The sequence below is a fragment of the Argentina silus genome (assembly GCF_951799395.1).
Source record: "Argentina silus genome assembly, chromosome: X".
Classification (NCBI taxonomy): Eukaryota; Metazoa; Chordata; class Actinopteri; order Argentiniformes; family Argentinidae; genus Argentina; species Argentina silus.
The window spans coordinates 41,662,801-41,679,827 of NC_139653.1; the positions used below are offsets into that span (position 1 = coordinate 41,662,801).

General features: G+C 42.4%; 1 protein-coding gene across 2 annotated transcripts in view; it reads left to right on the forward strand.

Moving 5' to 3' along the window:
• Positions 1-16,379, forward strand: part of anapc1 (anaphase promoting complex subunit 1) — a 55,480-nt gene extending 39,101 nt beyond the window's left edge. The window contains exons 38-49 of one of the 2 annotated variants that reach the window (XM_083695353.1): positions 325-378; positions 524-717; positions 2,191-2,277; positions 2,619-2,736; positions 4,394-4,471; positions 4,802-4,869; positions 5,248-5,386; positions 5,904-5,990; positions 7,827-7,922; positions 14,010-14,232; positions 14,948-15,076; positions 15,821-16,379. In XM_083695353.1, coding sequence (XP_083551479.1) covers positions 325-378; positions 524-717; positions 2,191-2,277; positions 2,619-2,736; positions 4,394-4,471; positions 4,802-4,869; positions 5,248-5,386; positions 5,904-5,990; positions 7,827-7,922; positions 14,010-14,232; positions 14,948-15,076; positions 15,821-15,948 — 1,401 coding nt within the window. In that variant the 3' untranslated portion in view covers positions 15,949-16,379. The remainder of the gene's footprint in view (positions 1-324; positions 379-523; positions 718-2,190; positions 2,278-2,618; positions 2,737-4,393; positions 4,472-4,801; positions 4,870-5,247; positions 5,387-5,903; positions 5,991-7,826; positions 7,923-14,009; positions 14,233-14,947; positions 15,077-15,820) is intronic. The other variant, XM_083695354.1, reaches the window with a different exon arrangement.
• Positions 16,380-17,027: the final 648 nt, after the last annotated feature.

The window sequence follows — 17,027 nt, forward strand, 5'->3', positions numbered from 1 at the left end:
TGCTTTATTTTAGGTTGTAACTAATAAAGCTCATAGACAGGGTTGTTTGAAAGTCAGAAGTAGCGTGAGTGAGATGTGCAGCAGTTACAGTCAGCTGGAGGAGGCAGGAGCAGGAGTGTTCAACGGTGACCATAATTGCATGATCGCACCAGTTTAGTTTTTAAATTAAAGTATAGTATTCGCAAACTTTTGTTGGCTACACGCCAATGTGGCTGGTAAATTTGACAGATTTACCCGTCAAAGCCAAAATCTATCCGCATTTGGTGGGTGGCGTTTGTAATTTTTTTGCCCTGTCTATAACCCTTCTGTGTGTTTCTCTCCCAGTATAAGTTTGCCAGATACTTCATACGGTTTTTGACATCAGCAACAGCTACAGTGGTATGTTGAATGGCCTCTCTTTTCTTCAGCAAATACAATCCAAGACAAAGTCTTGTTACTGCAGCCAGCCACATGCTCACCACATGCTATGACATTTGTGTGTGTGTGTGTGTGTGCGCCCGCGTGCGTGTCCTCTCTCTCCCAGATTGGCCACTACAACCTGCAGACTTGTCTGAGCATGGTGCTGCTGGCTCTGTCCATGGTGATGTCTGGGTCAGGTAACCTGCGTGTGCAACAGCTCTGTCGCTTCCTCCACAAACGCACCAGCGGAGAGATGAACTACGGCTTCCACATGGCACACCATATGGCCCTCGGACTGCTCTTCCTAGGAGGGGGGAGGTGAGACACACACACACACACACACACACACACACACAACCCCACACTCACACAGTGAGATAAAAAGTGAGATAAGGTCTGTTACGTGACTGATCTTTTATATAGGCTACAGTTTGAATATTGTAGGGTTACAAACAGTTGAGTGACTGTGGAGTCTATACCATCATTTCTGAAAACAATGCTCATTATGATGCTAAACCTAAACCCTTTGATTTTAGACCACTCTCTTATTATAGAGCTGACAATAACAGGCCCATGCAACATAAACGTCTCCATTTCAATGGCTTCATTGTAGTAGGCCACAGTATGAGTGTGTTAGTCTGAGAATAGTATACTGGTCTTCAGCACGTGTGTAAAATGAAAGATTGTAGAGGAGAGCAGACACATGATGTATTTCACTCTCCTTCTTCTCTCTAATCTATCACTCTCTTTCTTTCTCTCTTCTTCTCTCTCCTTTCCCTCTCATTGATCATTCTCTCTCCTCCCTCTCTTCTCTCTCTCTCTCTTGGCTGTGGTTAGTAGAATGTTCTTTTATCCGGTAGTTTCCATCCCCTCACAGCTCCTATAGCCTGGCTCTGACCAGAAACCTGCAATGCGAGTGCTGTTCTCCTCCTGAAGGTCATTTGTATAAAGAGATCCTCATTTCAGCACAGCAGGCATGATTAGATTTTTCACCAGAAGCTCTCGCCTGTCTGACCACACCCCTCTATTCATATGTCATTGAAATTCCAGATCAGATGAATGTTGAACAAACAGCAGTTGACTGTTGGTCCTTGTATGTTTGTGTTGGTTTGGTTACTGTAGTAAACATCTATGTTATCTCCCCTCCTCACTGTCTGCATCATAGCCTACCTCACAAAAACACCAACATGCCAGTCACTTCTGTTTACCTGTTTCCATGGAGACTGATTGGCAGATGGTGGGTTGAAGGGTAATCTAGAGTGGGCTGTTTTTAAGAGGGGGCGAGATAACTCCTCACTTACACTGACCCATACAAGTGCTTTTCCCTCTCGAAATGAACACAATGGATTGAACCAGCCTATAGTAAGCACACTCTTAAACCTTAAACCCACTATTATATTTAAGTAGGGCTGTTATTAACAGGAATGACGTCAGGAAATTATTCACAATTGTTTGAATTGTTTGGGGCAGACTCATTGTTAGGGATTTGCGACTGTCACAGTGCCAGAGTATGGTTTTGTTCATTTAAAGTGTGTGTGTGTACATTTGCACTGTTTTATTATTATTATTGTTGCTTTTTTATTATCACATGCTGCCTTAAATTTTGTTATCTTGTACATTTTGTTTAGTATATATTGTATATTTTTTAGTATTGTACATTTTACATTGGGTTGGCATTCTGCGGCCAGCAAAGCAAGAATTTCATTGTACAGGGAAACATGTTTTCTACTGTGCATATGATAATAAACACTTTGAATTGAATTGATCTGACGGTACTGTATACTGTCCCAGGTACACTCTCAGCACATCTAACTCCGCCATAGCTGCCTTGCTGTGTGCCCTCTACCCACACTTCCCTGCCCATAGCACTGACAACAGGTAAGAACTGTAGAACCAGGAAATACCAAGTATAGGCACATCTCATCAGTGTTCTAAAAGCAGTAAGACAGACAGACAGAGTTCTAAAACATAGATAGACTGTCATCGACCATGATGATTTCAGGGTGAAAACCATCTAGTTTGTAACTTTATTACAACAACTGTGGGTTCTTACATGCAAACGTTGAGGCTATAAACCCCAATTATTATATGGAGTCACATCCTTTGAAAAGCAAGTTATTTCATCAAAATATACCAGTATGCACTTATATGGTTCTTCATCTCAAGGGTTCAGTTGAATTAGGGCAGTTAATCTCAGACCTCTGTCCTCTCTCCTCCAGGTATCACCTTCAGGCTCTGCGTCACCTGGGGGTCCTGGCAGCTGAACCTCGTCTGCTGGTCCCTGTGGATGTGGACACACTCAAACCCTGCTATGCCCTACTGGATGTCACATACAAGGTACAGCTGTACACACACACACACATATACACACACTCACATTACTTACTCTCACACACACACACACACACACACACAGGCACTCAAACCCTGTTCCCCTATGCTAAATGTTACACACACTTATTTTACTTTGTTATCTCATGGCTGATTATGAAACCCATGCAGCTTCATCAAGTAGGGCCCTATTCAGACATCAATAAAATAAATATCGTAAATATCTATATCTATATATTTCGTAAATATCATATTTGTGTCCATTAGCTTCACAACTTCTGCTTCTGACATAGTACTTCTGACATAGTAGGCTGTAATGCAGAATAAAAAGCACTCACGATGTAAAGAAATGTCTACGATACCCATGTATTGACCCTGTCACTGAACCTGAGCTCCATTAACTAAACTGCTGGCTTTCAGATCAGTGAACATATTCTGACGTCTGTATCTGAAGTAGATTGGGTGCAACGTTGTAATTTCCAGAAATACGTAACTCCAACTTTGAATAGAAGCCATTCTTGTTTCTAGGTGCACTGTATAGTGTTGTATGATTATGTTGTTAGGAGAACCACATGAGAATGTCATTATCCTCATTATCCTCTCTCGCTTCTTAATCGCATTATCACTGTCTCGCCTCTCCCTCTCACCTTGTTCCTGACAAATCTGTCATTATCACTTCCTCTTGTTATCCTTGTGCAGCATGAAGGCTTTAGTATGCATGTTTTGTTGTCTGTTTATGGCAAAAAATTACATCATCAATTTTCACCTCTTTTAGGTGAAGGTTGAAGGTTTAATTAAGAAAATGTGTCCGTCTCTCTCTGTCTTCTTCTATCAATCTTTCTCTCTCTCTTCATCTTAAATACTGTAGCCAATAAGATGAAGACGTGTTAAGTACTGAAGGTTGCCTCTCCTGATAAAGTGTTTCTTATTTCAATTACCTGAAACAGTAGAGGGGGAGACACACCGCTGCTCACAGCAATTACACTCATCACCTCCCCTGTGTGTGTGCCATCACACACACACACACACACACACACACCCTTCACCTTGGTCAGCATCCCTTTCACTGTGTCTCAAGCTTGGCCGTATGTACACACACACACACACACTCTTGTGAGGTTCAGCAATGTCTCTTTGCATACCAGGATGTTGCATAAGGCACTGTACACGTGTCCATGATTTCAAGGTGTTTCAGTTGTGTTTTGAGTAATAGTGTGTGGATGTGGTTGCATGTGTGAATGTGATGGTTGTATGTACTTGTGAATGTTGAAATGGCATGCGTCACCAAGCCAGCACAGTACAGCTCAGCTCGGTTTGGCTCTGTAGTGTGATGAGGGTAATCTGGTTCCCAGACACTTCCACCCAATATGCTAAGATGGTCTGGTGGACCAACCCATAAAATCTTTGTTTTTTCCTAATGGAAAGATCCTCCCCAGTGCTTGCGCACCACATGTTTCTGATTCGGAGAAATCAAATAGTAACAAATACTTGTCTCAGTAAATTCACTCCCACTAAGGCCAGGTTTGAGTCATTGTTATTCCAGGCTTGTATGCGCTGTGCTCAATAGTCTGGGGGATGAAGCTAGGGTATAAGTGTACTGATTTGTGTTTAATTAAAGTTTAATTGCTCTAAGTTGACTGTGTGTTTGTGTGCCTGCCACCAGGAGACTCAGTGGTACGAGGAGACCACAGTAGAGCTGATGGCTCCAACCATGTTGCCTGAGCTGCAGCTCCTCAAACGGGTAATAGGAAATGTAGTTCTTTCTAATCAGGGAAATGTAGTCCTTTAACATACAGCTAAACACTTCGGCTAGTTTAGTCTGTCAATAAAGCAATAGAGAATACCTGTTTCACAGGTAAAACATTTTAAAAATAGAATTCATTAGTTTTTTTAGAAGCTAAGAAATGCTGTTTGTTGATATGTAATGCATACCGTTCCCCTTCCTCTTTATAATCCTGTTCTGTTGTACAGGGATAGCTCACTTGATACACTGATTTGATAAACAAACAGTTGCAAAGTTGAATTTGTAAGTTGAATTTTGATGGTGTACTAATTTTGCTTTTGTTTCCAGATAAAAGTGAAAGGACCGCGATACTGGGAGCTGGCCATAGACCTCAGTAAAGGAACTCAACATTTAGAGTGAGTCCTCTGCTACGCGTGTACAGTATGTTCTGGCTGTGTATCTCTGTTCTGGACACACATTCTCATACAGTACATGACATCTCTGTTCATATTCACTTCATATTGTGCTGGAATGATAGTTGATAATAGCAGCACGATATGGTTTCTGTCCGTCTGTCTGTCTTTCATGTGTCACGTGTCATGTCTCGTGTGTCTCATCTGCCCTGCTGATTTGGTAACGACAAACGATTGTGTGGAACACATGATTGTGTGTCAGGCTGTTTTTAAGTGTGTACACATGATTGTGTGTCAGGCTGTTTTTAAGTGTGTACATATGATTGTTTACAGATGAGTTTCTCTCTCTCTTCTCTCATGTGTCTCTGTGCACTGCTGCAGGTCCATCCTGTCAGGAGACGGTGTTCTGTACGTTAAGCTGAGGGCGGGCCAGCTTCCCTACAAGGACGACCCGCGGGGATGGAAGAGCCTGCTGGCACCCAACGTCAACAACAGGAATTCAGAAGTGCGCACCTTCAAGGTACTGAACAAAACCCCCCTTTTTACACTGAACCTCATTACCATGTGTACATATAGAAAGTTATATGGCAACATTTCCAGGTGAAAATGTTGCACGGGGGAAAATCAATAGAGAGCAGATTAATTCACAGCTACAATAATTAGTTCAAACATCCCAACAGTTAGAGAGAAAGCATTTTAATAGCATAGCAGCAGCATCTAAAAATACACAATACTGATGCAGATATAATCCCTATAATAATATAATCCCACTATAACAAGAGCTGCCCTTGTCACTGTGGGTGTGATAATAATAATGTATGTCTGTCAGCCTGTTCCCATATACACACCCAGTGTCAATCTGTCTATCTGCTTGTAGCAGAACATCTCTGCTGTCAATATGGCCACAGTCCCATTAGACTTAATACATTATCCTGCATGTTAAACCCCCTTGCTTGATGTATGCCTGTGTGTGTCCCTCAGATAAAATCATCAGATTCTGTTGTTATTGATATTAGCTGTTTGTTTTCCTCCCACAGCCTGAGGCCATCTCCACCTTCACCTCCGACGCTGCCTTGGTCTCCTTCGCCGAATACTTCTGCAAAGCCTCGGACGGCATGAAACACGTGAGTAGATTAGTGGACTAAGCAAAGTCGTTTGTTGATTAGTGGTGTATGCTGTATGATGCATGTACATAATTACACTAAATGATGTAGCTAGGCGCCTGTCCATCCATAGGTTTGAATACACCGAACGGTTGCTGTGACGTGTACACAGACGTGTTACACTGTATGATGTAGCTAGGTGTAGTTTCAGATAGGCCTAAAGGCTGCTGACATGTCCACTGGTGAATCCACTTGTTATTCACTTGTATCTCATCTGCTCCAGTAAAAGCTTATACTAGGACAATATAATTACGTTGGTAATGCTGTGTGTTATTTCCACAAGCCGTGAAATTACAATAAATTGGTTTCCATCTTAGCCCTAGCAGCACATCTCTCTCTATCATAACTGTTATCAAATGGTGTTGTGTCTGTGTTGATGGGCTCAGGTACATAACTGAACTCCCTCTTTTTTGGCTGTTTGTGGTGATTCATTAGATGATGTCAAATCAGACCTGGGTGAAATATACGATTGATTCAGTTTGGAGTTTGCACTTCTTTACTGTTTCATTGGTTCCATTGTAGCAGGCAAACTAAATCAAGCACAGTTCAAGTATTTTAAATTGTTTGACATTTGACCCTAGTTGAACCAGTTTTATCTGATTGTAGTTATGGTTGAGACAGTGATATCTGACTTGTTTTTGTGGTTGAGACAGTTTTGTCTGCAGTTTTTATAGAGACTAGTGTTGCACGATGTACCGGTTCTACGAAAGTTTCACGATACCCTGCTTTGAAAACGGTTCTATACTGAAAACATTTAGAACCGTTTTTTTGTTACCATAAATGCCTGACGCAGTATTTCCTGTGCAGAATATTATCTTATAAGTGTAATTTGTATATATGGGGGGGGCGGGGGGCAGTGTGCTCTGCATGCATAGTGGGCGTATGGCTGGGAAAGACAACGCTAAACAATCAGACATGCAGCGTTGACAAGAAGGAGGAAAGAGAAGGATGGAAGCCGCAAGTGTCAATGGTGGCCGTCCCCAGCTTGTTGATAAAAAGGATGCCAGAAGTGAAATCTGGCATATAGAGCCAATGATGACGGCGAGCCAACCAAAATCACAAAGCCTGTTTGTAAAAGATGTTCGAGGCCATGCAGTTAAAGGGAGGCAACACGTCACATTTAGCCAAGCATCTTTCTGATAAGCATCCTGATCTCTTCAAGGAGTTCAAATCACGACAGGTCAGCAAAGGATATACTTAGATAAGTGATTTGATATCATAACATTAAGTTCAGCATGCCCCAAATATTCAGTCAAGCAAGCGAGCGAGTTTAAAAAAAACAAAATGAACGTCTCCTCTCCTGGTGAACTGTGATCATGTGCCTTTGCCTGATGTTCCATCCCTGTACATTTTAATGAAATCTCAAGATTAGGATAAAATCTACATACCATAATTCAGTGAAATATTAATGTAATTGAGATGAGGCAAATATAACCTTATATTTTGTATCATATTGAATTAATGTAAACATTAATAGAAATTAGTGTTTCACTCATTTGTTGTTCAGCATATTACACAGCTATGAAATCTCATTATAAGCTTTCTAACAAAGTACTTTATTATTTATGATTATTTAATTTTCATATTGAAGATGTTCTTCTGTTATTTTATTATTAAAAATAATGTTATCTTTTGAAATAATTTCCATGTTCTGTTATTTAATAGGATATTCTTTCACTTTGTCTGATGTTTTTTTGGTTGCCGAGGTATTGTTTAAGAATCACAATCAAAGTCAAAATGTTGGTATTGTGACAACACTAGTTCAGATGTCCGACTGTAATTTTGTTGTTGATCCAGAAACAGGAGACGTTGGCCTTGTTCTCTGCCATCCTGTATGAGTGTGTCGCCCAGGAGAACCCAGAGATGCTGCCGACCTACATCGCTATAGACCAGGTAAGACACCAGGATATAATCATAGAGATCTATGGTGCAGTATAGCATAAGTGGTCCGTGTATGGACATGTCCTCACTCCGAAAGTGTGAATTCATAGTTGTTAGATCTGACAGTTTAGTGTTGACATTGTTCTGTGTTATGCTTCGTAGCCTTGCGGCTGCAAGGATTCTATCAAACAAAGCAACAAATCTAAGCTTTACTGGCTATATTTAACTGGTGGTCTCTTTATGAAAAGTGCACTCTTTTTTGTATTAGAGGCACTCGAATTGGGCATTTGCCTTTTTTCCAGTAGCCCAAAGCTCAGCTTAGCGAGCGCACCTGAGCTCACCTACACACGACAAACATCTCCACCCCCAGGCAGTTCTGTGAGAACTGGCCATTTATTGACGTGGTAATCCTGTGTTTTGGTCATCATGCCACCAAAAAAGCATCACGATGAGGACTGTGTTTCCTTATCCGTGGACTACTGTGAACTACTGCAGCAGCAGAAAACCTTTCTTCATGGACTCAATTCATCGACAATGATCATCATAAAAGATTGGATATCATTCAAGGACGTCCAGGAACCTAAAACTAGTCTCCTGTTTATGCAGAGGGATAAAATCTTAGAGTGGCTAATGTCAAAATCACTGGCCAGGGGAACACCTTGCAATGAGATTTATCCACAGTGTGCGAGAGCCTCCTTGCCATTATGGGGAAGGCAGACTACTTGGAGAACCAGTCAAGGAGGAATAACCTTGTCATCGACGGCCTCCCAGAATCGGCAAGTGAGAAGTGGTCTGAATCCAAAGAAATGGTACGGAAGATGTTATAAGATGGATTTAGACCCCCGACAGATTGAAGTGGAGCGCGCACACCGGTCTGGCAAAGCTGCCTACAAGGGGGACAGACCCAGGCCGATGTCATGAAGCTCGTCACACACAAGGACAAGTTGGCCATTCTGGAAAGGGCCAAAGGGTCCAATGTCCACATAAACAAGGATTACTCTAAAGGTTCGACAACAGCTAATTTAATACCAGCTATGAAAGAAGAGTTAATACCAGATATGAAAGAAGAGTTAATACCAGATATGAAAGAAGCGCGGAAGCGCCTACCTAAGACAGACTAGCTCATCATCCATCCCCCTATGCACAGACCTAGGTCAGATCGGATTTAACAGTCTCAGTTGACATGAACTCAAATCCCGTTTTAGAAAATAGAAAAAAAAAAAAATGTCATTGGTTGTATCTCAAGGCCCCCTAATTCCAATAGTAATGGCTTTATTGATTGCCTCGATTTGACGAGCAATGAATGAATTTAAAATTGAAATTGGGAATTACATAATCAATGATCCTTACGAAATTGCTAAATAATTCAACAATTTATTTGTGAATATTGGACCCTCTCTTGCTAAAAAAGATACCACATACCCAGCCGTCCTAAACTCCCTTTGATGCAATTCATATTTAAACCAGTTTCAGAAAATGAGCTAGTTGGCATCATTTCTAAACTTAAGATAACAGGTGCTGCCCATGATGAATTAAAACCCAGCTTGCTCAAACCATGTTTGTTTTCTATCTCTACACCACTGTTGCATATTCGTAATGGCTCTCTTCTAACTGGTGTATTTCCTGATCAGTTTAAATGGGCTAAAGTCATTCCTCTGTTTAAATCTGATGATCCCTCTGTACTCTCCAACTACCGAGCAATCTCAATTCTCCAACTACCGACCAATCTCAATTCTCCAACTACCGACCAATCTCAATTCTCCAACTACCGACCAATCTCAATTCTCCAACTACCGACCAATCTCAATTCTCCAACTACCGACCAATCTCAATTCTCTAACTACCGACCAATCTCAATTCTCCAACTACCGACCAATCTCAATTCTCTAACTACCGACCAATCTCAATTCTCTAACTACCGACCAATCTCAATTCTCTAACTACCGACCAATCTCAATTCTCTAACTACCGACCAATCTCAATTCTCTAACTACCGACCAATCTCAATTCTCTAACTACAGACCAATCTCAATTCTCTCATGCCTCGCCAAACTGCTAGAAAGGTTAGTCTACAATAGACTAATGAGTTTTCTTTCTGAGAATAATCTATTGTACTCCCACTAGTACGGATTCAGAGAAAGACATTAAACTCCTGGCTCTTGTACAATTGCTAGACAATATTTCTCGGGCTCTTGACAACAATGAACTTACTATAGGTGTCTTTATTGATTTGTCTATAGCTTTTGCCACTGTAGATCATGCTATTATGTAAATTATGGAAAATGAAATTTATTATAGCAGCTCATGAATAATATAATGCAACGTATTGATTACAGAATGAAGTAGAATTTTCTTGCGAGACAAGAGTAAGGCTTCAGTGGGATAAGAATGCATCATACCAGTGGGGACTTTCTAAACTTCTGCCTACTTTATATGCAGACACAGTCACTGGCTACATTTGCAAATGCATTGGCGACTGTGTTCCCACTGTCACTGTCCGGACATACCCTAACAAAAAGCCTTGGGTTAATGGTGACATCTGTGCTCTATTAAAAGCACGAACCAACGCATTTAACTCTAGTGATTCAGACGAGTTCAAGAAAGCCAGATATGAGCTGCGCAAGGCTATCAAGATCGCAAAAAGGAACTACAGAGGCAAGGTCGAATCACTGTACCAGGGCACTGATGTGAGAGGTATGTGGCGCAGACTTCAGATGATTACAGACTATAAACAGAAATCTGACAGTGTGTGTAACGATACTGTGCTACCTGAGCTTAACAACTTCTATGCGTGGTTCGACGGCAGCAACACTGAGCCCCCCCATGAAGGCTCTCGCTGCTCGTGAGGACCGTGTGTTGCAATCAATGCGTCTGATGTGAGGAAGGCAACTGACCAGTACCTAAGAAGTCCAAGCTAACCTGCACCAATGACCTGTTGCACTCACCTCAATCATCATGAAGTGCTTTGAGAGGCTGTTTAAATCAACTCATCACTACCTGCCACTACCACGTCATCACCTATGCCCTGCATACTGCTCTATCCTACCTGGACAAGAGAGACACCTACATGAAAATGCTGTTAACTACAGCTCAGCATTCAACATCATTGTCCCTCCAAGCTGATCACCAAGGTCAGGGACCTGGGTCTCAACACCTCCCTATGTAAATGGATCCTGGTCTTCCTGACAGGCAGACCCCAGGTGGTGAAGGTAGGCAGCATCACCTCATCCACTTTGACTCCCAACACGGGGGGGCCCCCCAGGGCTGTGTGCTCAGCCCCCTACTGTACTCCCTGTTCACACACGACTGTGTGGTCACACACAGCTCGAACTCCATCATCAAGTTTGCTGATGACATCACTGTGGTTGGCTTGATGATAACTAAAAATGACGAGTCAGCCTACAGGGATGAGGTAAGAGTCCTGGCGGACTGGTGCCAGGATAACAACCTCTCTCTGAACATCAGTAAAACTAAAGAGCTGATCGTAGACTTCAGAAGGAAGAACATGGTCACACCACACCCATTCTGTTATCAAGACGGTGAGCCAGCGGCTGTCTTTCCTCAGGTGGTATGGACCCCCAGATCCTTACAAACTTCTACAGATGCACGAAAGAGAGGCTCGGAAGATCATAAGGGACCCCAGCCACCCCGGCCACTCCCTGTTCTCTCTGTTGCCTTCTGGCAAAAGGTACCGGAGCATCCAGACCCGGTCCAACAGGCTCCGGAACAGTTTCTACCTACAGGCCACTTGACTGCTTAACTGACCCCCCTGCCCCCTGCTCAACCACCACTACCTCAACCACCCCTTGAACTTGAGCTCAATTATCCCCCCCCCCCCTATGATCAGTAGACACTGCTCTTGCACGTCTGACATTATTGCCTCTACATTCATTGCACTATTACTGTAAATGATTGCTGCTACTTGCACTACTACTTACACTGTACTATTATTATTATTCAGCCATTACACTACACCCTTATGCACTACAATTGTCACTTTTATTATAACTATATTCTATTCTATTACTGATTGTTGATTGTTGTCGACTGTTATTGCGAGGAGCAAAATCCCAAAGCATTTCATCGTCAATTACGGATGTATGCGATGTACGTGACGCACAACATTTGATTTTATATCTCTTGGAGCAACTGTCATAATATTCCTTTTCAATTGATGCCTTTCATATTCTTTTATTTTCATTTAATCATTTGTTTTTGTGTGTGTGCAAATCTTAAATTAAATAAAAAATAAAGTGTCTGTGATTGATGTCCCCTCTGTGGCTCAGTTGGTAGAGCATGATGCTAGCAACATTAAGGTTGTAGGTTTGATTGGGACCATATACAGTTGTGTTCAAAATAATAGCAGTCCAACATCACTAACCAGATCAATCACTGTTTTTGGTAGAAATTAGATTTCTACATGGCAAATAATTTACTAGTAGGTGTAGTAGAGTAATAGAAAACCAACAGACCCAACAGTCATGACATGCATGCTGCTGATTCTGTGTAATTGAATCATTAATTGAAAAGGATGTGTTCAAAATAATAGCAGTGTGGAGTTCACTTAGTGAGGTCATTCATTCTGTGAAAAAACAGGTGTCACACAGGTGGCCCTTATTTAAGGACGAAGGCAGCAAATGTTGTACATGCTGGTTATAGTGCATTTCTCTCTAAAACTCAGAGTAAAATGGGTCGTTCCAGACATTGTTTAGAAGAACAGCGTACTTTGATTAAAAAGTTGATTGGAGAGGGGAAAACATATAAAGAAGTGCAGAAAATGATAGGCTGCTCAGCTAAAATGATCTCAAATGCTTTAAAATGGTAACCAAAACCAGAAAGAAGTGGAAGAAAACGGAAAACTACCATTCGAATGGATCGAAGAATAGCCAAAATGGCAAAGACTCAGCCAATGATCAGCTCCAGGGTGATCAAAGAAGGTCTAAAGTTACCTGTGAGTACTGTAACAATTAGAAGACGCCTATGTGAAGCCAAGCTATCGGCAAGAAGCCCCCGCAAAGTCCCATTGTTGAAAAAACCTTGTGCTGAAGAGGTTACAATTTGCCAAAGAATACATTGACTGGCCTAAAGAGAAATGGCGCAACATTTTGTAGACTGATGAAAGCAAGACCCTTTTTGGGTCTAGGGGCCGCAGACAGTTTGTCAGATGACCCCCAAACACTGAATTCAAGCCACAGTACACTGTGAAGACAGTGAAGCATGGTGGCGCAAGCATCATGATATGGGGATGTTTCTCATACTATGGTGTCGGGCCTATTTATTGCATACCAGGGATCATGGATCAGTTTGGATACATCAAAATACTTGAAGAGGTCATGTTGCCTTATGCCGAAGAGGAAATGCCCTTGAAATGGGTGTTTCAACAAGACAACAACCCCAAACACACCAGTAAGCGAGCAGCATCTTGGTTCCAGACCAACAAGATTAACGTTATGGAGTGGCCAGCCCAATCCCCGGACCTTAATCCAATAGAAAACTTGTGAGGTGACATCAAAAATGCTGTTTCTGAGGCAAAACCAAGAAATGCAGAGGAATTGTGGAATGTAGTCCAATCGTCCTGGGCTGGAATACAGATGTGCAGCAGTTCCCAGAAACAGAGGTTATACAACTAAATATTAGTTCAGTGAATCACAGGAAAGCTAAATCTTCAAGCATTTTTCAGTTTATACAGTAAATGTTCAGACAAATTTGCAGACATTTGCTATTTTTTTGAACAGCCTAATATTCCTTTTTCTTCACTTTCTGTAAAGTAATAACACATTTGATAAATTTTTCTTCATGTTTTGATTTGGAATAGAATGTGCAGTGTTCCCAATGCATTTGTGTGTATGGAAATAAAAGCTATTATAAGGATTTTGAGCTTTACTCACTTTTTTAATCACACTGCTATTATTTTGAACACAACTGTGTACTACAAATGTATCCACTCAATCTACTGAAGTCGCTTTGGATAAAAGTGTCAGATAAATGGCTCGTCACACACCATTAAAAAGGACAAAAGCCTTGTAACAACCTGTATTGGAAGTTCCTCATTGCATTGTTCTTTGTTTTGTGTGTGTGTGTGTGTGTGTCTTCCCCAAGGCGGTGCGTGCACTGCGGAGAGCAGACATGTGCGAGACATTCTCTCTGTGGCAGATGCGCCTGGTTCTGGAGCTGTGTGAGAGCAGAGTGCTGCAGGACAGACTCAGAGAGGGAGGGGGGCAGGGGGGGCAGGGGGGGCAAGGCAGGGGGCTCCTCCTCAGCTCTGAGTTCCTCCCTGTCATGAAAAATTCAGCTGATGGCTCCCTGGACCACTGGCTCACTGGTGAGCATGGACCTAATCAGACCTTTGAAATATAACAAATACCAAACTGTATTTGTTATCTTTTTATGACTAGGTGTGCTAGATTTAGCTTTTCCCATCATTATGCAAGCAAACCTTGTCCATCCAGTGCACCACACATGCTGTATCAAGTGCACTTTAAGTAAACTGAAAGAAAATGTATGCTATCTTAAACCAGGTATGGTTTAACACAGGGAAAACGCTTTAACTGCGTGATGGACTGTCACACACATCCATTTGACATTTGTGTTACACTAGATACAAATTCCTAACAAGTCACACAAAGCACTGTCACATTCTTTAGCAGGATCGTACATGTCACCGTTTACACACTTCATCTGACAATACTCTGTAACACACCTCAGTCACTGGGTATAATGACACACACACACACACAAATATATACACAGTTCCCACCAAAGGGACTGGACATGCCAGAGCATGTCTTTCTGCTCTGTGCAACAGCTGTTAACGGCAAACTGCACTGGTGTGGGAACCATGGCAGGTTGTTATGGAAGACTTGAACCATTGACAACCTGATCAAGGCACGTATCACATTCACAGGGCTCACCCTAGGCTTATCCCATAATTTCAGATACTGTATACTTCAGAAATATCTTGACATCTTGATCAAACCTGTGTGTGTGTGTGTGTGTGTGTGTGTGTGTGTGTGTGTGTGTGTGTTCTCTCCCCCCAGATAACAGTGATGTGTTGAGGTCGTACATGAGTGGCCAGTCTGAGGAGAGTCAGTCGAACATGCTAGCCTGCTTCCTTGTCTACCACTCCATCCCCTGCCTCGGTCACACCTCTCACACACAACTGGAAGGTAAACTACACTGATACATGTTAAATTGGTTTTCTTTTACAGTATTTATTTAACCTTTGTCACACACCTGGAAGGTAAAATCGCACTGATGCATATCCTTACATTTTTCATTGAATTTAATCCATTATCCAGTTTGAAACTATTTTACAAGAAAAACTGGTATTCAATAGAGATTCCTGGTTTGACTTCTTAATCGTCTGGTCTATCTCAGGCTTGAAGGAGTGTCGGACTGCTGGTCTCCCTCATGTCTTACCTCTGCTGTTCCCTCTCATGTCTTACCTCTGCTGATCTCTCATGACTGAGCTGGTCTGTCATGTCTTACCTCTGCTGGTCTCCCTCATGTCTCACCTCTGCTAGTCTACCTCATTGATCACCTCTACTGATCTCTCATGTCTCACCTCTGCTGTTCTCTCACCTCTACAGGTCTCTCTCATCTCTTGTCTCGCTGGTCTCTCTCATCTCTCACCTCTGCTTGTCTCTCATCTCTCACCTCTGCTGGTCTCTCATCTCCTGCCTCACCACTGCTGGTCTCTCGTGTCTCACCTCTGCTGGTCTCTTTCATCTCCTGTCTCACCTCTGCTGGTCTCTTACCTCTGCTTGTCTCTCATCTCTCACCCCTGCTGGTACCTCATTTCATCTCTCACTTTTGCTGGTCTCCCTCATGTCTCAGTTGGTCTCATGTCTCACCTCTGCTAGCCTCTCATGTCTCACCTCTGCTGGTCTTTCTCTCTCTCTCTCCTCCAGGAAGTAGCTCATTCCCTGAGCTGCTACTGAGATTCAGTAAGCTAGGCATCCCTGTCCGAGCTCTGCTCCGCCTGGCCCCTCTGCTGCTGGGGAACGCTGGGACCGGGATAGGACAACACGCCTGCTAATGTTGCTCTGATGTCACACAACACGCCTACTGATGTTGCTCTGATGTCACACAAGACACCTCCTGACATCACACAACAGGCCTGCCAACATCACTGACTTTTCTCTCTGACGTCACTCTGGTCTGTTGACAACCTCACTCTGGCCACTCTGATGTCACTGATGTTACTGATGTCTCTTCCACCATTTCTCTTCAATCATGGCTCTTCCATCAAGTCGTGATTGTGGCTCCTCCGACATCATCAGTCCTGGCCGTAGATATCACCCTGCTTCAGAACTGTACTGATTGTCGCAACTCAAGGAAAGGATTTAATATGACGATATGCCGTCATTGTAAAGGCTTCCTTAATACAGTACTTGTATTTCAAATGTTTGTACCCACTGTATGTTTGTACCCAATATGAAAAAGTGCAGAAAATCAAATAAATGGCATTTGAGACACATTTGGTGCTGTATGTGTTTATATGTGACGTTACTGTAACTCTAAGCAGGGTTCGTGCAGGATCAATATCTGCCCTGTACATGGCATACCTAACCTGTTATTTCAGCCAGCCCTGTGTGCATGTGTAGTCGTTTTGTATTTTCTCACACATTACACAAGACATTTCAGCGCAGGATACAGTCTAGACCTGTTAATCTGTAATTAATAATCAGAGAAGCTGCTCCGGCCTTTCAGATATTAGTTTTGTGTGTGTGTGTGTGTGTGTGTGTGTTGGGAGGTTGTGCGTGGGCTGTAGAGCAGTGGAATGCTCGGGTCCTTGCAGTGTTCTAGGAACACAGTTCTGCTCTGAGAACATTCCACAGTAAATTAAAAACATCCTACAACAAATACTGTCAGCTACCACGCCCGCTTTTCCACCCCATGCTAAACTGCAGAGTTGTTTCAGTTTGTCATTGTGTGTCCAAACAGTTCCATTTGTCTACAGATAGCCATGAATGGTACTGTATACCTAGTGTCTTGGCTAGCCTATGTCTTTGTGGCACATAGACATAGATCCATAGACTGTATACAGCAGATGGGGCCCCATTGATTAACCTGACTCAGATTACTGTTGCAATTTAAGTAAATTGACATGCAGGG